This window comes from Rousettus aegyptiacus, unplaced genomic scaffold (assembly GCF_014176215.1).
Source record: "Rousettus aegyptiacus isolate mRouAeg1 unplaced genomic scaffold, mRouAeg1.p scaffold_m13_p_12, whole genome shotgun sequence".
NCBI lineage: Eukaryota > Metazoa > Chordata > Mammalia > Chiroptera > Pteropodidae > Rousettus > Rousettus aegyptiacus.
In genome coordinates this window covers 76946076-76959394 of record NW_023416287.1, presented here as the reverse complement: position 1 = coordinate 76959394, position 13319 = coordinate 76946076, and the positions used below count along the sequence as shown (strand labels likewise).

General features: G+C 40.9%; 1 protein-coding gene and 2 non-coding genes across 3 annotated transcripts in view; 1 reads left to right on the top strand and 2 right to left on the bottom strand.

The window, feature by feature from the left end:
* Window positions 1–8548: 8548 nt before the first annotated feature.
* LOC118610178 lies at window positions 8549–8631 on the bottom strand. The gene has a single exon (XR_004953832.1).
* Window positions 8632–8711: 80 nt separating this feature from the next.
* LOC118610183 lies at window positions 8712–8855 on the bottom strand. Its single transcript, XR_004953836.1, has one exon.
* Window positions 8856–9088: 233 nt separating this feature from the next.
* Window positions 9089–13319, top strand: part of ACAA2 (acetyl-CoA acyltransferase 2) — a 29736-nt gene continuing 25505 nt past the window's right edge. Inside the window, exon 1 of the mRNA XM_036230036.1 lies at window positions 9089–9552. Within this exon, the coding sequence (XP_036085929.1) occupies window positions 9537–9552 (16 nt within the window). The 5' untranslated portion in view covers window positions 9089–9536. The remainder of the gene's footprint in view (window positions 9553–13319) is intronic.

Sequence of the window (13319 nt, the reverse complement as noted above, 5' to 3'; positions counted from 1 at the left end):
CCCAAGCCATGCATCTGGCCATAGACCCCCTTGCCTCCAAGGTATCTCAGGCTGTTAATCTCGCGGCGGGAGTCAGCCTTAAAACTCTTTGGAAAGGACCCTGACACTATAACCCTTATAACCCTCCCATATAATACAGCTCAGGTACAATGGCTAATTCAAAACGATGATGACTGGGCGATTAGTTGCACCTCCTTTCAAGGAACAATTGATAATCATTATCCTGCTGACAGATTAATTCAGTTCTTACAGAAAACCCCCATTGTTTTTCCCCGGAGAACCAAAGCCACTCCCATTGCGGGAGCCACGCTAGTGTTTTCTGACGGCTCCTCTTCAGGCATAGCAGCCTTTAGTATTAATGGACAGGTTACCCGTATACAGACAGCCTTTCAATCTGCACAGCTTGTTGAACTAACAGCTATAATTACAGTCTTTGAACTCCTAAGCGAGGTTCCTTTCAATCTTTATACTGACAGCGCCTATGTAGCTGTCTCTGTACCCCTACTTGAAACGGTCCTCTACATACGTCCCTCCACAAATGCTTCCCCTTTGTTTTCCAAATTACAAAAACTAATCATTAATCGCAATGCTCCGTTTTTTATTGGACACATTCGCGCTCATTCAGGCTTACCTGGGCCTCTCACAGAGGGAAATAATATAGTAGACCAGGCCACCCAATTGATTGCTGCCGCCCAGGAAGACACCCCCTTTGTTGCCGCACAACGAGCTCACGCTCTACATCACCTCAACGCACATACCCTTCGCCTCAAATTTTCCATAACCAGAGAACAGGCCTGCCAGATTGTCCGTCAATGCAAGGGTTGTCTGACACTTTTACCTGAACCTCACCTGGGAGTAAACCCCCAGGGAATAGTTCCTGGAGAACTCTGGCAAATGGATGTTACTCATCACCCTCCCTTTGGAAAACTTAAATATATCCATGTCTCTATAGACACCTATAGTGGATTCATTTATGCCACCCCCCAAACCGGGGAGGCCACCAAACATGTTATTCAACATGTCATAGCTCTTTTGGCCGTCATCCCCCAGCCAAAAGTTTTTAAAACTGATAATGGGCCAGGCTACACTAGCGCCTCCTTCCGACAATTCTGCGCGCAGCTCGGAATAAAACACATCACGGGTATTCCCTATAACCCCCAAGGACAGGGCATTGTTGAGAGAGCTCATCAAACGCTAAAAAATATGCTCTTTAAAATACAGTCCGGAAATACTGCCCTTTATAACACAAGAGCCAGCCCTAAAACCCTAATAAATCATGCCCTATTTGTCCTTAACTTCCTAACCTTAGACGCCTGCGGCAAAACAGCTGCTGATCGTCTCTGGCACCCGGCCACCGCTTCTGATTATACACAAGCACTTTGGAAAGATCCCCTCACCAATAAATGGCAGGGCCCTGACCCTGTCCTTATCTGGGGAAAGGGACACGCTTGCATCTATGATAATCAGGCTCAAAACGCCCGGTGGTTACCTGACCGGCTACTAAAACTTTATAATCCGCCCAGGGATCCACAGCCCTGAGACCTCGCTTCCCCTCTGTTCTCTTACAGATAATCGCCTCGTCCTCCGGAGATGCATTGCAGAGGATAGTCTCCAGCCCCTCTCCTCCTCACGGGAATTTTGCTCTTCCTCCTGTTTCTCGTCCTCCTCTGCACTGACTCTAATATTCCCCTTACCCACAGATTAGGATTGCTGTTCTTTACACTTTTCTTCTTAGGAGCGTGTACTCTTTGCACCTGCATATAATAATGTGCCTACTCCTGCTTTGCGGACTTTTTGCCTCCGTCCATACTCATCAAATATTTAATTACACATGGCAAATCATTAACGAGGCGGGCGATGTTGCCCTTTCTACGTCCTCTTTGGCGGCCACCACACCTTGGAATTCACTCACCCCAGACCTTTGTCGCCTAGCTGCAGGGGCGTCCCAAGGTTGGGGACTGCCAGACACTTACCTCCCCCTCTCCCTACGGGGACGACATAAGGGACAGAGAAATGTCTACCTTCACCTTTGATAGACCAAGGGAAGGTATGGGCATCGAGATGGGTGCAGATGCAAAGCTACTGCAAGGGAAGACCCACTAGAGGGTCCCCTCTGTCCTTCCCTGAGAACATACCTGGTTTGCATAGAGGTTGGTATCCAAATCACAATCTAAAACCGGCTCTGCCTCTCCTCCCCAAAAGATACCAAGAGCCAACAATAGATGGGCGTATATAGCCCACGGGAGGAACCAGGTCAATGTTCCCCCACTCGGTTAAGGCCCGCCTTTCTAAAAACAGAAAGGGAGGAGATGTTAGGGGCGCCACAACCTAAACGGGCCCTTAAGGGTTAAGGATAAAACGTGCTGGGCTTGGGCCTCACAAGAACAGAAGATAAAGAAGACAAATGGCAGCCCTTGACACCAACATTCCAGAGACTGGCCGACCACAGACATCCTGTTTGATAACTCTGAGAGCTTCTTTTATCTTTGCTTATCAGCACATGACCAGTACCCCCTTTCATCTTCTTTCCTTCCACTGCCCCTTCCCCACAGCACCAGCTGAAGATCAATTATATTGTGACAAGTCCCTTTTGCCTGCCCCCCTTTGTTCTTGCTGTATAAATATAGCTGCTTTGCAAAATAAAATAGGAGGCTTGATCAGAATACTGTCTTGCCTCCGCTCCTCTTTCTCCGCCCGTTTTTCCTTACAGGCTGGGTCTCCCTCGCCCCCACCAAATAACAAGTCCCGCGGGTCGGGACAGGTTGTATCACTAAATGAAATTCTAAAGCTTGGTAAGGATATAGACGCTGCAAATAACTTTCAAATAAATAGGGGTGGGGAGTGGGGACAAATATATATCTTTCATCTAAGTTTGTGATAATATCTTAAGGTTACTGGGAACACACCAAGACTTAGGGTAGACAAAATGAGGGAGTCCGGCAAATCGGTGTATTACTTTCTGCCTACATTTCATTTCTGATGTGCTTATTTGGCAACTTGGACTTTTCTGAAGAGTAGGAATTTGTTGGAAGGGCAAAACCACACCCAAGCTAAGAATTGACTTTGAATTAACAAATTATTGAAGTTATCACCAAAGTGGTTAACAGGGAGCCCCATATACAATTTTCCAAACTGCTCGAAATTAGCATACTCACTTGTCTCATTCATTCCAATCCATATACTCGTTTTAAAACACCGTCCTAGCTTTTACCGACTTCACTAGTTTTCTCCAGTTTCCACTACTGAAACTTTTAAAACCTTTGCTGCTTTTATAGGAAGTTTAAACATAGGAAAATTATCCAGAAACTGTGAGCAATAAGGCCGAGGCTGGATATTTCTGAAATCCTAATGAAATCTTAACACTAGAATTTGTAGATTTACAGTAGATTGACTGATTTCCAGTCTTAAGCTAATGCTACTCCTGTTTCCTAAAAAAATAAGTACAGAAAGATATAAGGCATTTCTAAAAATACTGAAAGCAAAATGCCCTTAGAATGACATTACATCTTACAAGACAGTCTGACTCTAAATCAAAAGAATTATAAAATAACTAATTTTGATATATATTTAGTGTTGTACAGTATATAGCTGAACATGAAAAGGACTAAATAGTTTAGAAAATAATTCCAGATAATGTTGTAGCTTACTTGAAAAGTAATTTTCCTCCCAATTTTTATTTTGAAAAGTTAAAAACCTACAAAAAAGTTGTAAAACTTGAACAAGGAACGACCTCATACGCTCTTCATTTAGACTCCCTAATTAGTCATATTTTGCCATATTGGCTTTCTCTCTTTCTCCGCCAGTGTACTGTGTACATTTCTTTTTGAGTCATTTGAGAATTAATTGTACACATCATGACTCTTCATCTCTAAACATTTCTGTGTGTATCTCCTAAGAACAAGGGACGATATCCCATATAACTACTATATAATTAGCATAATCAGAAAAAGTAATGTCAGTACTGCTATCTCATGTAATTTATATTAAAGTTCCTCTCAATTGTCCCAATTCTGTTCTTTAAAGTTTTTAATCCAGGTTTCAATTAAAGATCTTAAATCACATTTAATTGTCATGTCTCTAGTCTGCTTCAATCTGGTACCATCTCCAGCCTTTTTGTTTACAACAATGAAATTTTTGAAAAGTTCATGTCAGTTGTTTTGCAGAATGTCCCTCAAATATGTATTTGTATTTGATTGTTTCCTCATGATGAGAGTCACATCAGACATTTTTTAGAGAAATCCTACAAAGGTAAGGTTGTGTCCTCAATTTTCCGCTTTGTGATACTTTGAGACTATGTAAATATCCTTACATGTTTTTATATATGTAAACCTTTCACTCATGGTTTTAGGATCCATCCATTCTAGTGACATTTCGAATTACAGAAAATTTAGTAAGTTTAGAAGAACTTGCTCCTAGTGATTTGCAGGGTATTGAGTGGGAAACTGTTATACTTGGCGATGGTGAGTTAACTGAAGAAACAAGAAAAATTCCCAGAAAATAAACCTCATGAAACAGAGATAAGTCATTAGCTGGAAAGAATTCAAAGAAATGGTCATAAGGATGCTCACCAAGCTAGAGAGTAGAATAAAGGAATTTAGTTCTCATACTAAATTAGTAATAAAAGTTAATTTTTGGAGTTCTAATCACTTTAATGTTTTACTGAGTCATAAAATTTTATGAAGTTTCATGTTCCTAGGGCACACAGTTATAAGCTTTTTGATGACAAATATGTTCCCAGAAGGCTTCTTATCTAAGGAGTTCAGAAAAAAAAACTAAAGTGTGCTTTATGCAATAAAAATGATACATCTGAGATATTTGCATGAAATCATTTAGAGGTATGCCATGAACACTTAAAAATACACCCTTCATAAAAGTTACTTCAAACTAATAAGTTCCTATTAAAGATTTTTTTCTCAGTATCTTCTGCAAAAATTCAAGACCTACTCATTCCATAACTGGAGCCCAGGGGAAAAAAAAAAAAAAAACTCTTCTGAGACCTGAAAGGAAAAAAAAGAAAAATTTAGGGGAAAAAAAGGAAAATTTAGGAATAAACAAACTATTTTATATATGTCTTTTAACAGCCATCACATATCAAAAACCCAAAGATTTATCAATCTCTTATCATTTTCACTGTTTCTGCATACTTTGTATTCAAATTTAGGAAATCATCAACCCTTTATACAAGTTGTTTTGATATCGTCAGTTATTCATATCCTTGTGATCTGTTAAAAATTAGCTAAAGTATAATAGAGTTGGTTTTAGAAACTATATCCAGTGCTTTGCCTTGAACATGTAATTCAAAATTAGTTCACTCATGGATAATGTCAAGTGGGAGAACTTACAAATTATGGAATATCTGTGATACAATAGCAGTAGATATTTACATATTTCTAATTCTATTAAAATTTATTATAAATGATATGTTGCCATATGAATAAAAGTTAATTTTGGGAGTTCTAAACAGCAAGGTCCTTGTTTTAATTATCCTGGTACCCACTTACCTTGTGCAAAATGCTAAGTAACTGTCTGTAGTATTGAAAACAATTCTGGTTTCTTAAATAACCCAGAATTTGACAAGCATGTTTTAGAGCTAGAAGGAAACTAACAGATATCCCATTTAAACCCTCCATTTCATCAATGAAGCTCAGAAGTTCTGTGACTTACTCAAGTCTTGCGGCCAAAATTGTGACTGGTACCTAAGTCTTCGAATTCTTAAAGTGTGCTCTTTGATTACATAATTTGCCCACCTTTAACTCTTCCAAATCATATATCTCTTTTAACCTTCAGGGAGATATAGTAACCAGAAAGAGACTGTAATAGTAATTTAAAATGTAACTAAGCATGCTGAATCCAATACATATCAGAGCACTTACTATGTGGTGTATATGCTCTCACGCACACTGAATCAATAAAATGCATTTATTTCTTAACACACAAATCGAGCAACTTTATAAAAGACAACAGTGATTTATCAGTAAATTCAAAATTCCTAAATCATATTTTATTCATGACTATTACTGTTGTCTTACTACTCCACTTTGCTTTGCGAGAATGATTTTTATAGATCACATCATCCAAGCATGACACATTTACTTCTCTTCATCTATTCCCAATTAATATTTCTCAATAGCATCAGCAGGTAAAGATGCATTTATTTATCTTTCTCCCTAGCAGGTGAGTACTCACTGTCATTAATAATGAATATTTCTGTTACATATGCTTAATAACATTTAAAAGATAAAATTGACAATCCTATTATTTAGAAACATAAGAAAGATAGTAAAGTTAAAAAAGCACTGAATTAAAACCCAATTGCAGTCCTAGGTCTACTTTATTGTAGACAAGACCATTCATTCACTCGCCCTTAATAATTACAGTATGCTTTACAATGTACCAGGCATTGGGATATGTTGGTAACTTAAAGACAGTGCTGGCTTTCAATGACCTAAGCACAGGAAGGCTGTTTAATTAAATAAGTAAAATCGTATCTGGAAGCTGTATAAAAACACATTAGGGAAACTTAGTTTTAACGTGCATTCATTGAAGGCACACTAGTTTCACATTTAGGTAATACCATCATCCCAAGGTAAAAATGAACCTAGTGATAACACTCCTTTTTGGGGTGCATATTGGCCAAATTACTATCAAAAGTTGTTGGTAGGAAAAATTTTTTAAAAAGAGAGAGAAAATACACACCTTCCTCTATGTGAATGTGGTTTTATGAGGACATGATGCCTACAGCTGAAGCAACCAAAAGCCAAGATGCTTGATGACAAGGTGGTGCCATTGAACTAATCTTGGACCCCCTACCTATAGACTTCTTGTTAAGTGAAATAATAAGAACCTTATTCTTTAAGCCATTTTAAGTCAAATCTCCTGTTACTTGCAGCCAAAAGCATCCCAAATGACAATTAACCCTAAAGAAAAAAAATCTTTTCACAACAGCAATCAAAATGGTAAATGAAATATTGGATCTGCGCTACTACCTTTTAAACACAAATCAAGTTCTAATGCTTCTAAGGTATTCATTATATGTAATAACTCCTATGCATCTAGAATGGTACTAGCTCTGTACCACCTTCAGGAGAACTGAGAAAAGTCACTCAAAATCATTTTCTATAGGGACCATGGTTGAGAAAGGCTGAGCATCTAGTAATGACACAGTCCCTCACTCCTCCACCTACCTGAAAACACATTTTATCTCACACTCCAGAGCCCCTTTCCAAAAAAAAAAAAAAAGGCAAACCTTCTGAAACTAAGCCACCATATACTGGCAAGCATAGAAAGTTATCCTTACCAAGTTTCTTCCAAAATATGTTATTCTTTCCTCCAAGGAAGATTCACCCCCTTTCGTGTTTTTTTATAACATACATCTAGCTAATGATGTGTGTTATTACATCATTAATAATAATGTCTCTTTTTCTACCTCAACTCCTATATTCCATATCCCATAAGCCCTGGACACAACATGGGCCTTGGGCTTCTGAAAATCAAGGGCTCAAAATTCTAATTTAGGAATTCTCTAGATTTGAAGCCTTGGAAGTTCTATGGTTTCTCTGGGCCAAAGCTTCCTCATCTATTAAATGAGAAAGAACAAATCCAACCTATCTCATGGGGCTACAGAATGTCCCTCAATTCAGATTTGTCTGAGGTATATGAACTGTATGTTATTCTATTTTATGTAATAATTATATCACGAGTATTAAATTTACTATCTGTTCATCATCCAGAAGATGCAGGTAAAAAAAAAAAATCACCATCAAGTATGTGATAAGCTTTGATCTATTCAAAGTCCAAATTCTATTGACTAGACATATGTGTGTATGACTATATATGTGTGTATGTATACACACACAGTGAAAAAGGAGCATACATATTTTTTAAAGTTTAATAACCCTCAGAAATTATATATTCATTTGACAACTGCCAAAATCCAGGGTTCGCTCAAAGCAAAGGAAAAGAGAAAAGCAATAAACCAGAGGGTCAAATTACAATAGATGATAAGAAAAACTGAACAATGGTTGAGAAGTGGAAGGTGGGAAGCGATATGAAAGAATTTTCTGTAATAATGGCCACGTTCTAATTATATTTTGGTAGCTGATAGTGGTTTGAGTTACACGTGTATACATTTGTGAAACTCATCTGAGATCTGTATATTTGATTGCATGGAAATATTGACCTCTGGGGTGAACTGTATGTACTAAGGTCTGCCTAAAAAAGAAGGTGGTTTAATGGAAGAACAGTTGGACAGATGTGATAATAGCAAATATGACAAAATGTTAACAATTGTAAAACGTAGGTGGTGGATATATGGGTGTTCCCTGTAGAACTCTCACTTTTCTGAATGTCCCAAAGTCGTCATAATCAAATTGGAATTAAAAACAATGTGAAGGGCCACCAAGACGTTTGAAAGCAGGTCACAGAACACCTCAAAGCCTCCCATCACGCCCTCCACCCACACTATCCAAGCCCAAGGCAGCCTGGCCTGCCTCCTTGCCGCGGTGCTGCGGATCTACCGCATCCCTGCTGGGGTCGCCTCCTGTTCGCCCGGTCTCAGTCTGTTCGCAGAACACACTCCATCACCTGGTTCCCAGAACTCAGATTGCGCAGTGGTCACGTCATCATCGACCAGGGCTCACAGTGACAGCGTCAGAAGCCTCCCTAGATCTCCCTCATCTCTAGCCTAATCAGTTATCTCTTATCTCCCCGACCCCCCGGTCCCCTGGCCCCACTTCACCTGACACGTTGTCATAATCCTCTCAGGCTCCGGGCAGAGCGACGCCGCCAGCCATGGGGCCCAATCATATAAGGAAAATCTGCAGGCTCATCCAGGGACGACATCGGGGACCTGGGGGCACCCTGCCCTACGACGCTCGCTGCACCCCTCACACGCCAACCTCCCCGTCCCCAGAGAGCCAGGTCCCCGCCACCCACTGCCAAGCAGCCTAGGTCTCGGAGGCCCGGAACCCCGCCGCAGCCCCGGCCAAGGGCGGTTCAACCTACCCCGAGGCGCCCACCTCTGCGCCCGACCCCCCGCGCACGCGCGCACCCGCCCTGCTCTCTTCCGCCATCAAACCATTTCCGCACTCTCGGCATCCGGGTGTTTGGCTCCCTGGCCGCGTATTTAAGAACGGGCCGAGGCCCGGCTGAAGGGGAACATTAATTACCTGTTGGAGGGAACTTAGAAGCGAGGGATAAGCTAGTAGGGTAGAGCCAAATCACTCTCGATTTGGAAACAGAGAGGCAAAATTTTAAAAAACAAGGACGTGGGGGGAATACGCACTCACGAGGAACACTTTTCTCCCAGGCCCGTCTCCCCGCGGAGCAGGTGGGGGTTAGTCCCTCTGGTTCCCACGGGGTATCGGGAGCTCTGGCCCTAATGGGTTAAGCCGCAGGTTGGCGCAGACGGCCAATTAGGTGAAAGGGCAGGGGCGTGGCCTTATGGACGCCGTCCTGCGCGCAATAAAATTGGGGTGTGGTGGGTGACCCCACGTCTAGTGTAAGGAGTCGTTTGCTGCCCAAGTGTCGCTTTCTTCATGGCCCTGCTACGAGGTGAGTCCCGCCCGCGGCCTAACCATCCCTCGCCCCTCGCGTCTTACCCTGCCCAGGCCAGATTACACATCTGGTCTCGGGGAGTCGGAGGTCCTAGGATTATAGGGTTCTCAGCAATACAGAGGACTGGGGGGAAAAAAAAAAAACCAAAACACCCAAGGCTGAAGTGATTGAGTTAAGGAGAAAAACATACTTGTAGGACGGTGGACCCCAACCTTTTTGGCGCCAGGGACCAGTGCTGCTATGAGAATCTAATGCCTGATGATCTGAGGGGGAGCTGAAGGGTGATAATAGTGTTGGGGAGCAGCTGCAAAAACAGGTGAAGCTTCTCTGGCTTTCCCCCTGCTCCCTTCCTGCTGCGCAGCCTGGTGCCTAACAGGCCACAGACCCAGTACTGATCTGGGGTGGGGGTTGGGGGTGGGGTGAAGTGGTCCGGAGTTGGGAATCCCTGTAATGTAAGGCAGTAGCAACAGTGATTGCAGTGCTATTTTCATTTGAGAGTTCAGACCATGGTTTCCTTGCTTCTGAACTTGGAGACCGTTCTCCTTCCAGCAGTAGTGACCGCATAGTTCAGAGTTCTGCTGAAAAGCTGAGATGGAGCCATAAGCCTGATGCATCTTGGGACAGGAGTGCATTACAGAGACCTGGGGCTTGTACCGCAGTGGGTAGGGTTTTCTGGGAGTTGACATTGCTTTAGAGCTGGCAGAGAATTTCTGAGTGACGTGCACCTCCAAAATGATTGCTGGCCTTCTGTTGAAGACCTGCCTTTTACCCTTTCCCTTACATTCCTTTGAGGGACTTCAGTAAAGTGCATTTAGTACATAAAAATTAACCTTTTAAATAAAAATTATGTAAATTCTCTTTTCATAACAAATGGTCACAGGCAATGACATTTTTAGTTTTAATGATGTGAAAGTCTATATTTTATGTGTCCTTTGAAGGACATTCAGATAAAGCACTTTATATCAAGGTCTCAAGGCAGGAAAACACTTGACTGGATCTATGAACCGTGTCTGTTGGGCAGAGTCCAGTGGGCTCTGTGAAGGAGATGGGGCTGTGTTCTAAATTCAGTGGAAGGCAATATAGAAGACTTTCAAGTGGGAGGAATGACAGGATCTGATTTCCCCGCTGCCCTGATTTTCTCAGGGCTCTAAGACTATATGTAACAACCGAGAGAGTTGAAGACCATTTAAGAATATTGCAGAGGTCCAAGCAACAACAAATGGTGGTTTGGACTCAAGTAGGGGGTGGCGGGGGCGGGGCGGGGGGAAGGATGGCATTAAGTTGAGGGAATAGGGGGAGAGATGATTTGACAAATTTGGAGATGGATTTGATAGAACTTGATGAAAGTAACAGGTCAATGAGAAGGAAATGTCAAGAATGACTTCAGATTTCTAATTTGAAGAATTGTATTCATGATGGTACTAGTTACAGAGGAAAATGGGAAAGAATAGATTTGGAAGGGAAGATTCAGGCACTCAAGTGCAGAAGTCAGGTAGGCAGTTGGATGGGGGTGGTGGTGGTGGGGGGGTGTGTCTGGAGCTCCAAAGAGTCAAAATGGCATGTGAACAGTTCAAGTAAAAAATAGGTATGCTGAGTCAAAATGTAGCGTGTGCAGTTTCTTACAATTGGATTTAACTTGTCAGTGTTCTTTCCAATTCCGAATTTACTGAATAAAATAGCATGTCGATTTTCTTAGACAAGGTGTTGAAAAAAACCAATTCATTTGAAAGCTGCAGTGTAATGAATGTCTTTTTTAAAAAGTAATTTTTTTATGATTTAATATTTTTCAGAGTAGTTTTTACCATTTTTCATAATACAGAGCCCTCTGAAAAGTTGATGAAAACTGTGAGCCCAGTAAGGGAAAAGAATGTATATCAATACCTGTATTAAGGAGTTATAAAGTTTATAAATCTGTGATACAGTTTACTATGGTTCTAGAGCTAGTGATCATATTTTTAGCCATTTCCTTGTTTTACAGTTGAGAATACTGATGTCCAGAAAAGTAAAATAACCGAGGTAGTTCATGGCTGTGACAACAACCCAAATCTTACTTTGTCAGATTCTCGTCAACAAGAATCAATCCCCCAGTCATGTACTAGTACCCATCCCAGTGTTTGGCAGGAGGGTTACCCCGACAAATACTAGTTCTCTTACTACTCCTTACCTTTTTGGGGAATGTTTGTGTATCCTTTCAAGGTAGTTAGGCTGGGCTGCCAAATTACTTTAATCCTGAAACTGAAATGGATGCAATTTTCCTTCATTTGTCTTAATTGCTGTCTGTAGTTGCTCTAATTAAATGAGTCAAAATTTACCCAATGATGTGATAGAAAGGAAGGCAGAATTCCTGTTTCTCTTCTACTGTTGTTTTTTTCTCTATAGTCACATCGCTACCTTGCAGGACCGTTCTTGGTATTTCTGACTATACTCTGGACTAATGTCTTTTCACTGTCTTTTAGTTTTAGCTTCTGTATTTTTAGAGCCTTTTAAAATAAACAAGATTTTAGTTCAGAGTTAAAGATAAAATCATAGACCTTTTAACAGTGAGCCACGTGAAAAAATAGTATCAGCTCAAATAATTATTGATGTGGTATCCAGGTTATGAAATTACAGAAAAAAAAAAACTTTTTAAATTTTCTAGTCTTTATATCTACACAGCCCAGATTATTTTTAAAAATATATTTAATAACATTTTCTCATTCAAAATATTGTATTAATTCAGTGTTAGCCTTATTCAAGATAACCTTTACAGTCTGGAAGTATCGGAAGCAAAAGTAGTCCAAGGGGAAGTTCTTGCTTTTGTTTTTAAAACCCCTGACACACACACTTTTGTAGTTACCTCATATTGCACCATTAGTACTTGCCAACACAAAAACGATCTCTTAGGTTATAAAGGAAGAAATTCACCAAAGGAAATTTATAGAGAAACATGAAATTAGCCTCCATCGTTTCTGATAAATTAATGGTTGTAGAACCCCTTATCCTACCTCAGTATTATTAACATCTTGTATCAGTTTTAGAAAAATGTCCTGGGGCCAAGAGACCATGAAAAGAGGCTGACAACTCTAGAATTACATCAAGAGTTTAAGAGAACTTAGCGACAGAAGCAGCATCTTAGCAGGAAGACAGGAAGAGGGTAGATACTCGCGAAAAGGAACGCGGCCTGTTACAGATAGCTGAGTGGCACATGTTTACACAGGTGGCTTGTAGCCATGGACTAACAGGCAGCTTGGAGCCACGTGACACGTGCATAGTAAGGGCAGTATAATCCAAAGCAGTAAAAAACTTAAGGGGCCCACTTATCTATGCAAGAATATTCCCTTCAAGTGATACGGACCCATCCCTCCCTCTATGAACTGGGGTCAGCCTACTTCCGAAAATGGCCTTGGTCACTTTAAGTACCAAAATCATTTCACCTGACAATTGGTGTGGTACATTTGTTACATTTGATGAGCCAGTCCTGGTATATTGTTATTAACTAACATCTGCAGTTTCCATTAAGGTTCATTTTTTGTGTTATACATTCTATGGGCTTTGACAAATGTATATAATGACCTGTATCCTCCAGTACAGTATCATAAAGAGTAGTTTCACAGCCCTCGAAATCCCCCGTGCTGCACCTGTGCATCTCCCCTTTTCCCTACTCACCCCTGGCCACCACTGATCTTTTTACTGTCTTCCTACTGCACCAACTTGATACTTATGGCCTTTTGTAAATATATGAATATTATATCTGTTCTAATTATGGTTCTAGGTCTGTTCTAAAT